The sequence below is a fragment of the Cervus elaphus genome, chromosome 19 (genome assembly GCF_910594005.1).
Source record: "Cervus elaphus chromosome 19, mCerEla1.1, whole genome shotgun sequence".
Classification (NCBI taxonomy): Eukaryota; Metazoa; Chordata; class Mammalia; order Artiodactyla; family Cervidae; genus Cervus; species Cervus elaphus.
Genome location: NC_057833.1, coordinates 9,844,452 through 9,856,906, shown reverse-complemented (window position 1 = coordinate 9,856,906; position 12,455 = coordinate 9,844,452). Strand labels below are relative to the sequence as shown.

The 12,455-nt window shown below is 44.7% G+C and overlaps 1 protein-coding gene and 1 non-coding gene across 3 annotated transcripts in view; one reads left to right on the top strand and one right to left on the bottom strand.

The window, feature by feature from the left end:
• GMPS (guanine monophosphate synthase) overlaps nucleotides 1-1,362 on the bottom strand; it is a 68,489-nt gene extending 67,127 nt beyond the window's left edge. The window contains exon 1 of one of the 2 annotated variants that reach the window (XM_043873739.1): nucleotides 1,011-1,362. In XM_043873739.1, the coding sequence (XP_043729674.1) occupies nucleotides 1,011-1,037 (27 nt within the window). In that variant the 5' untranslated portion in view covers nucleotides 1,038-1,362. Of the gene's footprint in view, nucleotides 1-812; nucleotides 932-1,010 lie in introns of those variants that run through there. The other variant, XM_043873740.1, reaches the window with a different exon arrangement.
• A 5,899-nt stretch (nucleotides 1,363-7,261) lies between these two features.
• Nucleotides 7,262-7,368, top strand: LOC122676191. The gene has a single exon (XR_006335475.1). It is a non-coding gene; the product is annotated as a U6 spliceosomal RNA (small nuclear RNA).
• The last annotated feature ends 5,087 nt before the right edge of the window (nucleotides 7,369-12,455 follow it).

Sequence of the window (12,455 nt, the reverse complement as noted above, 5' to 3'; positions counted from 1 at the left end):
AAAAAGAAGAGGGTCTAAAGACAAAAAGTGAGTCGGAGGTGACGAGAAGCGCAGCGGCGGCCCAAACTGCTCTCGGCACTCCGCACCTCGAGTGAACTTCCCCAGCCCCGGGGACTCGCGACTTCCCGGCCCCAGGGAGCGGCGGCGGCGGCCGGCGGAGCGGAGGGGGCTCCCCGAGGTCCGGCGCCGGCCCCACCGCCCACCGACGAGCAAGGTAAGGAGTGGGCGGGGCTGGACACCCGCTCCTTCCCTCGGAGAAGGCTGGGGGGAGGGGGCGGCGTGAGCGACCCTCCCGCCCCCGGAGCCGACGGGGAGGGGGCCGCCGACCGGCAGGGGGGGGGGGGGGTGTCACTCGGCCTCACCCAGGGCCGGCCTCGCCGCCCCGGACCCCAAGGCCGACGTGGGGGAACTGGGCTAGCCTCACCGAAGGCAGGCGGGAAACCGGGTGGCGGGAAGACGGAGGCCGGCCCAGCTCGAATACCGCACGCGAGGCCCTGACCCTACCCTGCCTTCGGTGGGCCCGCGGAGCTCCACAAAAGGCTCCCCGGCTCCCGAAGAGACGGGGTGAGGGCTGAGGAAGCCCCCCTCTCTCTCTCACACACACACACACTCGCTCACTCACTCACACACACACACCCGCTCGCCTCCCTACCCCCACCCTCGGGCCGCCCTCCGCGGGCTCCGCGCCCCACAGCAACGCCGGGGAGGCGGGGGCCAGCGCGGCTCGGCCGCGGAAAGCTGACGCCCTCCCCGACGCCCAGAGCTCGGCGGGCGCGGGAACCCCGACACGCAGACAAAAATCAACAAAGCACCTGCCGCTCGCGAGGAGAAAACAAGCCACAGGCCCCGACCGCCTGCTCTCCGACACGCCGCTGCCCGGGCCGCAGGGTTGCGCTGGCGGGCTAGGGGGAGGAAGCAGGGAAGGGCCCCACGCGGTGACTCCCCGACCCCGGAACCTGGCCTCCGTCCGGAAGCGGTGAGGCAGGGACCCCCCCACGCCAGAGACTGACCTTGGAGTCTCCGTTGCACAGCGCCATCGGGTCTGGGGCCGCGGCGGCGGCCAGAGATGAGACGGGGCGGGAGAGGGCCGCGAGGGTCGACGCCACGGACCACGACTAAGAAGGAGGCCTGGTCGAGGAGCCGGCAGGCAAGAGGCGCGGAGAGCAGCTAGCTGCCTGCGAAGCGCCGAGTAGAGAAGCAGCCGCGGAGCGCGGGCCCCAGCGCCGCGGGAGAGCAGACCAGCAGCGCGCACGCTGCCCCCGCCTCCTGCTTCCGCCCCGGCCGGCCACTGGGAGGAGCCAGAGCCCGTGTGGCTAGGCTGCTGAGCGGCGGACACCCGCAGCTGCCGCGGCAGCCACCGAATAAGCCCGCCTCTGGGGGAGGGGACGTCGGCGTCCGGCCCCGCCTCCAGATCAGTCTCCACCGCCGAGGCCCGCCCCCAGGAAAAGAAACCCACGGGTCCCCGGCCTGCCGGCCCACGAGAGGCGGGGCCTGCGGGTCATGGCCCCGCCCCACCCCGCTCTGGCCCGCCCTTGGAAGGAGGAGCCGGCGGCAACTAGCTTAGCTGCCCCTGTCCCGCCTCCGCACCCGGCAGCCGGCGCGGCTTGGAGGGCCTGTGGCGCTCTACCCCACCCCCGGCCGCTAAAGCCGGCCTTGGATGAAAACCCAAGCCGCAGCCCTCTTGCTGTTTGCCGGCCGGCCTGCAGCCTTGGACGGCTGTGAAAGACTTGCCCTGAGAAGGCGGCCTCCGGAGAAGCTGGGTCTCTGGGGAACGCTTACCGGGTGGTGCGGCCTCATCTCAGGTTGCGGCCCATGGGGGGAGGCCAAAGCTGCTTTGAAGAGTTTCGTGGTGACACAGCCGTGGGCTTAAAAGTGATACTTGATCACTTAGGTCCGTCAGAAGTTCTACCTCGGGTGCATAATTTTCAAAAGGAAGGGGTTTGGGAGCGGCAATCTGATGGAAAACTGAACCCGAGGACAGGAGCTCTGTTTGCACAGCGGTGTTTTTATTTTTATTTGGATATTTTGTGGGGAAGAGGGAGCAGTCTTTCCAGCTACTTCATGGCATCCATCAATGCAAGGTATTACAGTTCCTTGAATTTGGCCACCTAGGGGTCTAAATCAGGGTTGGAGAGTGAATAATAACACTTGGAACAGCTTCAGTGTACAAAGCCCTTTAACAAATATTCCGTCATTTATAATACAGGCAACATTTGCTGAGCTCATGCTGTGCCAAACTCTAGTCCAGGTATTAAAGGGCTAGAGTAAGACAGCCCAAACTTCCAAAATCTCATTTTATTCTAACTAATCCCCTGGAAGTAGTGCAGTAATATTGATGTTCTTATACACTTTTACTAATAAGAAAATTGTCATTGAGATTATGTGCTTCTCCATCAAGAGGCTCCTGATCTGGGAAAGAATAGACGGTTTGTTAGTAAAACATTTACATGAACAAAAAGCCCAAGGCCTTCCTAGACCTCAGACTCAAAGAAAGTATTTTACTTACCTTTTTCTGAGGAGAAAAATGGATACTTGAACTGTCTAAAGCCATGGAGATTGTGTTCTGTTGATAGGTCTGAGTGAACAAACCAGAGAACAGTGTCCTAACCAATAGGAGAAGTGCATCAACATCCACCTGGAATGGAATGGAATGTGATGTGCTGGCATTCAGGATTGGTTAAACCTCACTGGTATTAGATAATGCCTAGTTTAAATATATTCTAGTGGTCACTTGTGCTTATGGCTAAGAACATCAGCATGTACCACAATCCTTGTAGCTTAAGTCTTCTGCAACTTTTCACTCCGTTCACCCCTTCCTCCTTCTTGAAAATGGATTTCCCTACAAGGCACCATAGAGATGTCTTTTCACCTCCATGATTGTTGTCCATCACCTTTTCTTGTTGTTCTTCCTGTCTCTCCTACAGAAGGAAACTTAAGAATTGGTTTTCTACAATATTTCCATTCCTAGCCCTCCTCTCATCTTACGGCTCACCTGTTTTCCCTAGGGCACTTATTTAAAAATACAGACTTGCTTAAAAATACTTTGGTAGACTCTATCACGACAGCTCTCTCTTCTGAGCCCCAGGTCCTTGTTATAGTGTATACTCCCAGTTAGATGTTCAATGTCATAGTGGGTCCTAAACTCAAGTCCAAAACACAACTTTGTTCAAGACTATTCTTGCTAATTTTCTGTTCATTTGTTCTATCAAGTATTGAAAGAAGGACACTGACATTTCCAAACATAATCGTGATTTTATCAGATTCTTATAGTTCTATCAGTTTTTGCTTTATGTATTCTGAAGTTCTGTTTTTAGGGTCATAAATGTTTGCATGCGTGCTAAGTTACTTCAGTCATGTCCAACTCTTTGTGACCCCATGGACTGTAGACTACCAGGCTCTTCTGTCCGTTGGATTTTGCAAGCAAGAATACTAGAGTGGGTAGCTGTTCCCTTCTCCAGGGGATCTTCCCCATCCAGGGATCAAACCCCAATCTCCTGCATAGCATGGAGATTTTTAGCCATCTGAGCCACCAAAGCCCATAAATGTTTAGGGTTGTTATTGATCCCTTTATAGTTACATGAAGATATTTTTTAGATCCCCAGTAATCTTCACTCTGACATTTACTTTGTCCAGTATTAAAATATTGAACTTTGCTTTCTTGATTGGTTCTTGGCATGATATATTTTTTGCAACCGTTAATACTGTTCACATCTTTATGCTTAAACAAGTGTTTCTTGTAGATAGCATATAATTGGGTCTTGCTTTAATTTGAATGTTTGTATCATTTACAGTTAAATGTGTTTATTGATATGGTTAACTTTATTTCTTTAATCTGGAGATTTTCAAGGCAGTAAGCTGGGGCATTTGAAGGGCTCATCTCTTTTGTGCCCTGTCTCTCAGAGATCACTGTCCTTTGTTGCTCAATACCCAGTATCTTGAAACCATGGTTGCATACATTTTGTTGTTCCCAGAAGGGCACATCCAGTTCCTTACTCCATTTTTGGGAGAAATGAAAGTCTTTTAATGATTAATTGAGGTATCTCAAACCTATAAGGTCTTCCTTCTGTTACTGGTCCTATCATACTGTTATATGATTATTAAGGTTAAGGGTGAAGATTGCCCTGAATTCAGAACAACTTAGGCAACATAGAGTAGTGATGCTGATTCTTACAAATGTAATTGTGTGGTTTCTGAGACCAACACATTTTTTGTATTTGAGTTTTCTTAATTTTATTTTTAATTGGAGGCTAATTGCTTTACAATGCTGCATTGGTTTCCTGCTGTACAAGAATGTGAGTCAGCCATAAGTATACCTATATCCCACCCTCATGAGCCTCCCTCCCGCTGGAACCAACACATTTTAAAAGAAACATTTCAGAAAATCCACAGAGAGAAAATTTATGTGACTTTTCAGATCTGGTGAGTATCATAAAATATTTATTTCGGATATAATTCATGGTCACCCCACTTCATCTTTCAAATATTTAATATTTTTAAATCTCCTATTAACAAAAAAATTAACTTTTAAGTTTATGAAGAATATTAGGTGTAAGCTTAAAATGTGGAAGTAGGTTTTCAAAACCCTTTTAGGATGGTTGTTGTTGAGTCGCTAAATCATGTCCAACTCTTTGCAACCCCATGAGCTATAGCACAGAATTTGATCCAATTTATGTCCATTGAGTTAGTAATACCATTGAAGCATCTCATCCTCTGCTCCCCCCCTTCTCCTTCTGCCTTCAGTTTTTCCCAGCATCAAGGTCTTTTCCAGTGAGTCAGCTCTTTGAACCGGATGGCCAAAGCATTGGAGCTTCAACTTCAGCATCAGTCCTTCCAATGAATATTCAGGGTTGATTTCCTTTAAGATAGACTGGTTTGATCTCCTTGCAGTCCAAGGGACTCTCAGGAGTTGTCTCCACAGTTAGAAAGCATCTATTCTTTGGCAGTCAGCCTTCTTTCTATCCAGCTCTCACATCCCTATGACTACTGGAAAAACTATAGCTTTGACTAGATGGACCTTTGTTGGCAAAGTAATCTCTGCTTTTTAATACATAGTCCAGGTCTGTCACAGCTTTCCCTCCAAGGAGCAAGTGTCCCTTTATTTCACAGCTGCAGTCACCGTCCATAGCAATTCTGGGGCCCAAGAAAATAAAATCTATCACTACTTCCACTTTTCGCCCTCTATCTGCCATGAAGTTATGGGACTGGATGCCATAATCTTATTCTTCCCAATGTTGAGTTTCAAGCCATCTTCTCCACTCTCCACTTTCACCCTCATCAAGAGGATCTTTACTTCCTCTTCATTTTCTGCTGTTAGGGTGGTATCATCTCCATATCTGAGATCGTTGATATTTCTCCCAGCAATCTTGATTGCAGCTTGTGACTCATCCAGCCCGGCATTTCACATGATGTACTCTCCATTTAAGTCAAATAAGCAGGGTGACAGTATACAGCCTTGTGGTAGTTTTCCCAATTTTGAACCAGTCTGTTGTTCCATGTCCAGTTCTAACCACTGCTTCTTGACCTGCACACAGGCTTCTCAAGAGGCAGGTAAGATAGTCTGGTATTCCCATCTCTTTAAGAAATTTTCCACAGTTTGTTGTGATTGGCACAGTCAAAGGTTTTAGTGTAGTCAGTGAAGCAGATGTTTTTCTGGAATTCCCTTGCTTTCTCCATAATCCAAATAATGTTGGTAGTTTGTGAGTTTAAAAAAAAAAAAAATCTGAAAACAGCTGTTCTAAATCTGATCATAAATCCTTTGTCCAAAATCTTCTTAATAGCTCCCCATTGCTCTTGGGATAAACTCCAGACTTCTAGCATTCCTTGCTTGGGACTTGGAGACTTGGCCGGTCCCTGTTTACTTTGTAGCCTGCTCTGATCACTGCCCCTGTCACTCTACCCTCTAGCCATATTAAACTGCCTTCATTCCTTAAATATGACACGTTCTGTCTTGACTTGGGCCTTTTGCATATAAACATCTCTTGTCTAGAATATTTCTGTTCCCCTCCCCACAACTCTGAAGTGGTGAGTTGGATATCTCTTCCTCTGTTTTGCTCCGGTAACCCTTTGTCCTTCATTATTACTCACCACCCTCTACAATGTTTACCTTTCACTTGTTTCTGTCCACAGAAAAGCCCTGGAAACAATATCAACCCAGTAGCAAAAAGCAAACCTAACACCCAGACTCTGGTTTCTAAATAGCAGTCTCCAGCAAGAGCAATCAGGACTTCTTGAAGAAATAGTTCATTTCAGGACGGGGAAAGGGACAAGGTGACCAGAAATATCTTTCTGTGCAAAGAAGTTAGGAAGTGCTCAGAGAATGATAGGAACATTTCAGAGGGACACAGAATTCACTTAGAAAGAATTTTACTGGCCAAGTCTGGAACAGTATACTGAAATAGTGATGATAAACAGAGTATATTCTCTGAATAAGAATCCATCAGTCTATAATGACATAGATAAATGGATGAGTAAATGGAGAAAAAACACTTTCTTAAATATAATGTCAACTAATAAAATTCAAAGGATTAACTGAGTTAGAAAATCATTATTTGTACACTCTACTATATATAGTCAATAAGAACCTACTGTACAGGGAATTCTACACAATATTCTGTAATAACCTATATGGGAAAAGAATCTGAAAAATGTGGATACATGTATATGTATAACTGAATCACTTTGCTATCCACCTGAAACTAACACAACATTATAAATCAACTATCCACCAACATAAAATAAAAATTAAATTTAGAAAAATCATCATTTGGCAAACATCATAGAAATAATAGATTCAGACAAGAAACATCATCGGATGCTAAAATTCATGGATGAAAATGCAGGATCAAGAACAGGTTTTATTTACATTGTCTCAAAATAATAATTATACAAGGAAAATAGTAACTTTACAGTGGAGAAAGTTAAGGAACCTCCTTTCTCAAGTGATAGAAGTTAGCATCAACAGTAGTGGAAAAACCAATGTGTATCATCTGATGGATGCAGTAAGCCAACCATAGTATTACTTCAGTAGTGTTTGCCTAAAGTGTGTTATCTAAGGGTAAGTAAACATCAGGCAAAACCAAATGAAGGCACATTTCAAAAACTAACAGGTCTGTCATTGGTCCATTACCTTTGCTTTGCAACAAATACCCTAAAATCTAATGGTTTAAAATAACATTATCTTTTGCTGTGATTCAGTCGCTCAGTCATATCCAACTCTTTGCACCCCCATGGACTGCAGCATGGTTTAAAATAACATTTACTTGTGCTCGCTTCGGCAGCACATATACTAGAGTTGGAACGATACAGAGAAGATTAGCATGGCCCCTGCGCAAGGATGACACGCAAATTCGTGAAGCGTTCCATATTTTAAAGAAAAAGAAAAAAAAAAAAGAAAAAAAAAAAAATAACATTTACTTTATTACGGTTTGGGCAGGGTAAGTGGCTCAAATGGTAAAGCATCTGCCTGCCATGTAGGAGAAATGGGTTTGGTCCTTGGGTTGGGAAGGTCCCCTGGAGAAAGGAATGGCAGCCCACTCCAGTATTCTTGCCTGGAGAATCCCATGAACAGAGGAGCCTGGCGGGCTACAGTCCGTGGGGTTGCAAAGAGTCGGACACAACTGAGGGACTGACACTTTCACTTTTCACTTTCAGCAGGAGCAGCTCTTGTCTGTCCTAATATGTCCACAGCTCCACTGGACCTCAGCTAGAGGTGCTCAAAGGCTGGGAGCCAGAACCAGGTGAAGGCTTCCTAACACCTAACATCTAACATCTCTAACACCTAAACTGAGAGACTCAAATGGCTGAGAGCCAGGACAGTTACAGCCCATCTGGCATCTCTCTCTCTGTGTGGTCTCCCCATTACCACGGTTCATGGTACCTGGATTTCCTATGAGTCAGCTCAGGATTCCCAGGGAGCATGAGTGTGTGTGGAAGAGACACACACAGAGACAGAAAGAGCTGGCGAGAGCCAAGTAGAAGCTGTGTGATCTTTTCTATCTCGCCTTGAAAGTTACCGTTTGTTTCTCTGCACTGTGTTCATGGAATAAGTTGAAAGGCTCTTCCAGGTTCTGGAAGAACATGAGAACTGCAAATGTGGTACAATGCTTGGAAAATATAATCAGCTAGTGATCTTAGAAAATGAAGGTCAGTCTGAGGAACTGTTCTAGGTTGAAGGGAAATAAAGAGACATGACAGTTGAGTGAAATATACACACCTAGATCGAAATCTTTTGCTTTAGGGTATTACTGGGTCAGTTGGCAAACCTTGACTACTCCAAGTGAATGGCATATGGGAGCTCTTTGTACTGTTACTGCAACTTTGCTATAAGTTTAAAATAATAAATGAAAAAATAAAATACTCCATAAAATTTATTGTTTAAAAAGCATACAATTAATCCTTTCATGAAGCAACAGATGACGGTGTAATGAAATAACCACCCACATTTGATACAGGCATATTTTTGAATGTCACATTTTATTAAAGCAGATTATTGAATGCTATTATCATAATTATATTTTTATTGATTACCCCTGCCATGCTCTCTGTCTCAACTATTCTCTCGAATTTTCACCCCTTTCTCTTAGAGTTGAACTGACAGTCTCCTGGTGAGAACTGATTCAGTCAAATCCTGTCTCTTCTTCATCTCTAGGAAAAGGAGAAATACAACTTTTGCCTTTGAAAAGTTCTTAAAACTTCTAATGAAGAAAACCTATAACAAGAGTAGTGTCAATTTTTTTAAAAATGCACAACATGAGAGCTGCGAGTTAAGTTTTATTTGAAGCAAAATGAGGACTGCAGCCCCAGGAGACAGCACCTCAGATAGCTCTAAGAAACTGTCCCAATGAGACAGGGGGGAAGGTCAGTGTATATGTGATTTTGGTGAACAGGGAATACATGCCATCAAGCATGTATTTTTTCAGATGGTTTCTGCTAGTGTTGTGAAGCCTTTAGTCATAGGGGAAAGTCATCACCCTGAAGGATTTTAGTGCCTTTATACAAAGATGAGATGAAAGAATTGGACTCATAAAAGTGGCTTCTGAAAATATCTGTCTGAAGACCTGTGCTGCCAGTTTTCACCACCGCCCCTTCCCAGCAGTTCGTGACTTAAATATTACAGAGGTAGATGGCAAGTGCCAATTTGTAGTTGACAATAGTAGTAGTAGTAGTAAATCTTACGTAGCACTTTTTATGCCAAAGCACTGTTCTAAATTTCTTACAGACATCAACTCATTTAATCCTCATAACAGTCCTATGAGATGGATACTATTATCATCAGCTTGTTGCCCTTTTATGACTGAGAAAACAGAGACAGACTAAGGTTATACAGCCAGTAAACCACAGAACTGAGATTCAAACCACGTCAGCTAGCTGTAATCTTTTATTGTTAATTAAACATTCAAAATATACACTGCCAGACAATCTCCAAAACACACATATCACTTGGCACTTTTTGAAACAGAGCAATGGCCCTGTTACCACTGTTTCTTTCAGCTGTTTGCCGTGCCATGATTTTGGTGGATTTTTTAAAAATTGGTTATCCTTAACAAAATTCACGGCACAAATTCACTAGGTACTTATATATTTGTGTGCATGCATGTGGCCTCAGTTGCTCAGTCGTGTCCAACTCTCTGTGACCTTGTGTACTATAGCCCACCAGGTGCCTTTGTCCATGAGATTATCTTGGCAGGAATACTGGAGTAAGTTGCCATTTCCTCCTCCAGGGGATCTTCCCCACCTAGAGATGGAACCCATGTCTCCTGCATTGGCAGGCAGATCCTTCACCACTGAGCCACCTGGGAAGCCTTTGTTTATGTATTTATTTGTAGTTTTAAAGGGCTTCCCAGGTAGCTCAGCTGGCAAAGGATCCTTGGCTGGTAAAGAACGTGTAGCTGGTAAAGAATCCACCTGCAATTCAGGAGACCCATGTTCTGTTCTTCGGTCGGGAATTTCTCTTGGAGAAGGGATAGGCTACCCACTCCAGTATTCTTGGGCTTCCCTGGTGGCTCAGATGGTAAAGGATCCGCCTGCCATGCAGGAGACCTGGCTGAGATCCCTGGATCGGGAAGATCCCCTGGAGGAGGGCATGGCAACCCACTCCAGTATTCTTGCCTGGAGAATCCTCATGGACAGAAGAGCCTGGCGGGCTACAGTCTGCGGGGTCACAGAGAGTTGGACACGACTGAGTGACTAAGCATAGCACAGTGGTTTTAAAAAATACGTAACATAAAATTTACCATCTCAACCATCTTTAAATGTACAGTTCAGTAGTGCTAAGTGTATTCACATTGTTGTGCAGAAGAGAGACCTCCATAACTTTTTCATTCTGCAAAAACCAACATCCCATTTCGTTTTCCTCTCTGCCTCTGATAACCACCATTGCATTTTTTGTTTCTATGAATGTGACTACTTTAAATACCTCATGTAAGTGAAATCATACAGTATTTGTCTTTTTGTGACCAGCTTATTTCACTTAGCATAATGTCCTCAAGTTTCAACCACGTTGTAGCATGTGAATTTCCTTCCTTTTTAAGACTGAATAAAATTCCATTTTATATGAAATGTATTGTTTTTATGTATTATTGTTTATCCATTTAACTGTCCATGGGCATTCGGGTTGCTTCCACATCTTGGCTATTGTGAATAATGCTGCTGTTGGAGTGTTCATATATTAAAAACTGAAAATATAAGAATGAAGCATGGTAACTCAGAAAATAGCTCACAGTGAGGGGCAAGAAAATGAAGCTCTTCAGGTTTTGGAATGTAGTATGCTTTCATACTTTTTGTATAATTGATGATAACACTTTACATGGAATTTTAAAATTTAGGACTTTAAGCTGTTTTCATATATCAAAATCACCTTTTACAATGGCCATGAATTTAGAGTTCTGGCAATAGGCATCATAATACGTATACGAGTACATGTGTTACTGAAGTGAATTTGGGGCTACTCACCTGCCACACAGTAGGGGCAATTTAAAACACTGAGTTATGGTAAAGGAAAATACAGCGTTTATTGCAGAAGCCATCCAAAGAAAACAGGAAACTCATGCGCAAAGCCTAGAGAAGGAAATGGCAACCCACTCCAGTATTCTTGCTGGAAAATCCCATGGACAGAGAAGCCTGGCAGGCTACAGTCCATGGGGTCACCAAGAGCCAGACACCACATAGGGACTAAACCACCACCACCAGGCTCAAAGAAACTGAAATTCCCTATGGCTTTCAGGGAAAGATTATTAAAGGCAACATTTAGGGTGAGAGCGGCAGGTTATATGACTTTCTTCTGATTGGTTGGTGGTAACAGGTGTTTTCAGGAATCTGGATCATCAGCTTTCGGATTTCACCAGTTTGGGGTCTAGTTCTTGTGCTCAAAAGGTAATCACAATTCTCTGCCTTGGTAGGGGTCTTAGTTCCTGCAGAACAACTGAAAATGTGTCAGATTGTTAACTAAACCAGCTTTATCGCTAAACATTGTTTCTTGATTGTGTTTCCTTTGTTTCCTTCACTTCCTTAATTAGTAACTGCTTGAGTCTGCTCTTGGAATTCAGGGAAGACCTAGGAGGACAAAGCCTTTTTTTTTTTTTTTCCCCTATGAAAAAGAACTGGGGACATGAAAGGACTTGGTACTATACTTGGGAGGGCCCCCAGGATCCTGCTCAGTCTCAATCCCCCTTTTTCTTTAATACTCCTCGATCTTGAGGGGGATCAGGAGTGGGATAAGAAAGGGAATCAAGTTTTGGCTAGAGAGGTTAATCATAAATTTGACAGGGGAACTTGGTTTTAAAGGATCTCAGTTTCACATATATTATGGGCTTACTTTGTAACCAATAGTTTGCTGTTTTTAAATTCCTACATTTTCCTAGTAACAAGCTCTATGTTCAGAGCTTGAATCTGAAACAGGACAGAGAAGGGCAGGGCACAACCTTTAGAAGAATGACACAGCCATAGGACATGACAAAACCTAGTGAAAACCAACTAGGTTCAAGATAGCAGATTTAACTTCCAATGCAGCTTGCGCCTCATTATATGCTCATTGTGATACATTTAGTTCAGTTCAGTCACTCAGTCATGTCCGACTCTTTGCAACCCCATGGACTGTAGCACGCCAGGCTTCCCTGTCTATCATCAACTCCCGGAGCTTACTCAAAATCATATCCATCCAGTTAGTGATGCCATCCAACCATCTCATCCTCTGTCATCCCCTTCTCCTCCTGCCCTCAATCTTTCCCAGCACTAGAATCTTTTCCAATGAGTCAGTTCTTTGCATCAGGTGACCAAAGTATTGGAGTTTCAGCTTCAGCATCAGTCCTTCCAATGAATATTCAGGACTGATCTCCTTTAGGATGGACTGGTTGGATCTCCTTGCAGTCCAAGAGACTCTCAAGAGTCTTCTCCAACAACACAGTTCAAAAGCATCAATTCTTCTACTTGCTGGCATGTGAAATGAGCGTAATTGTGCA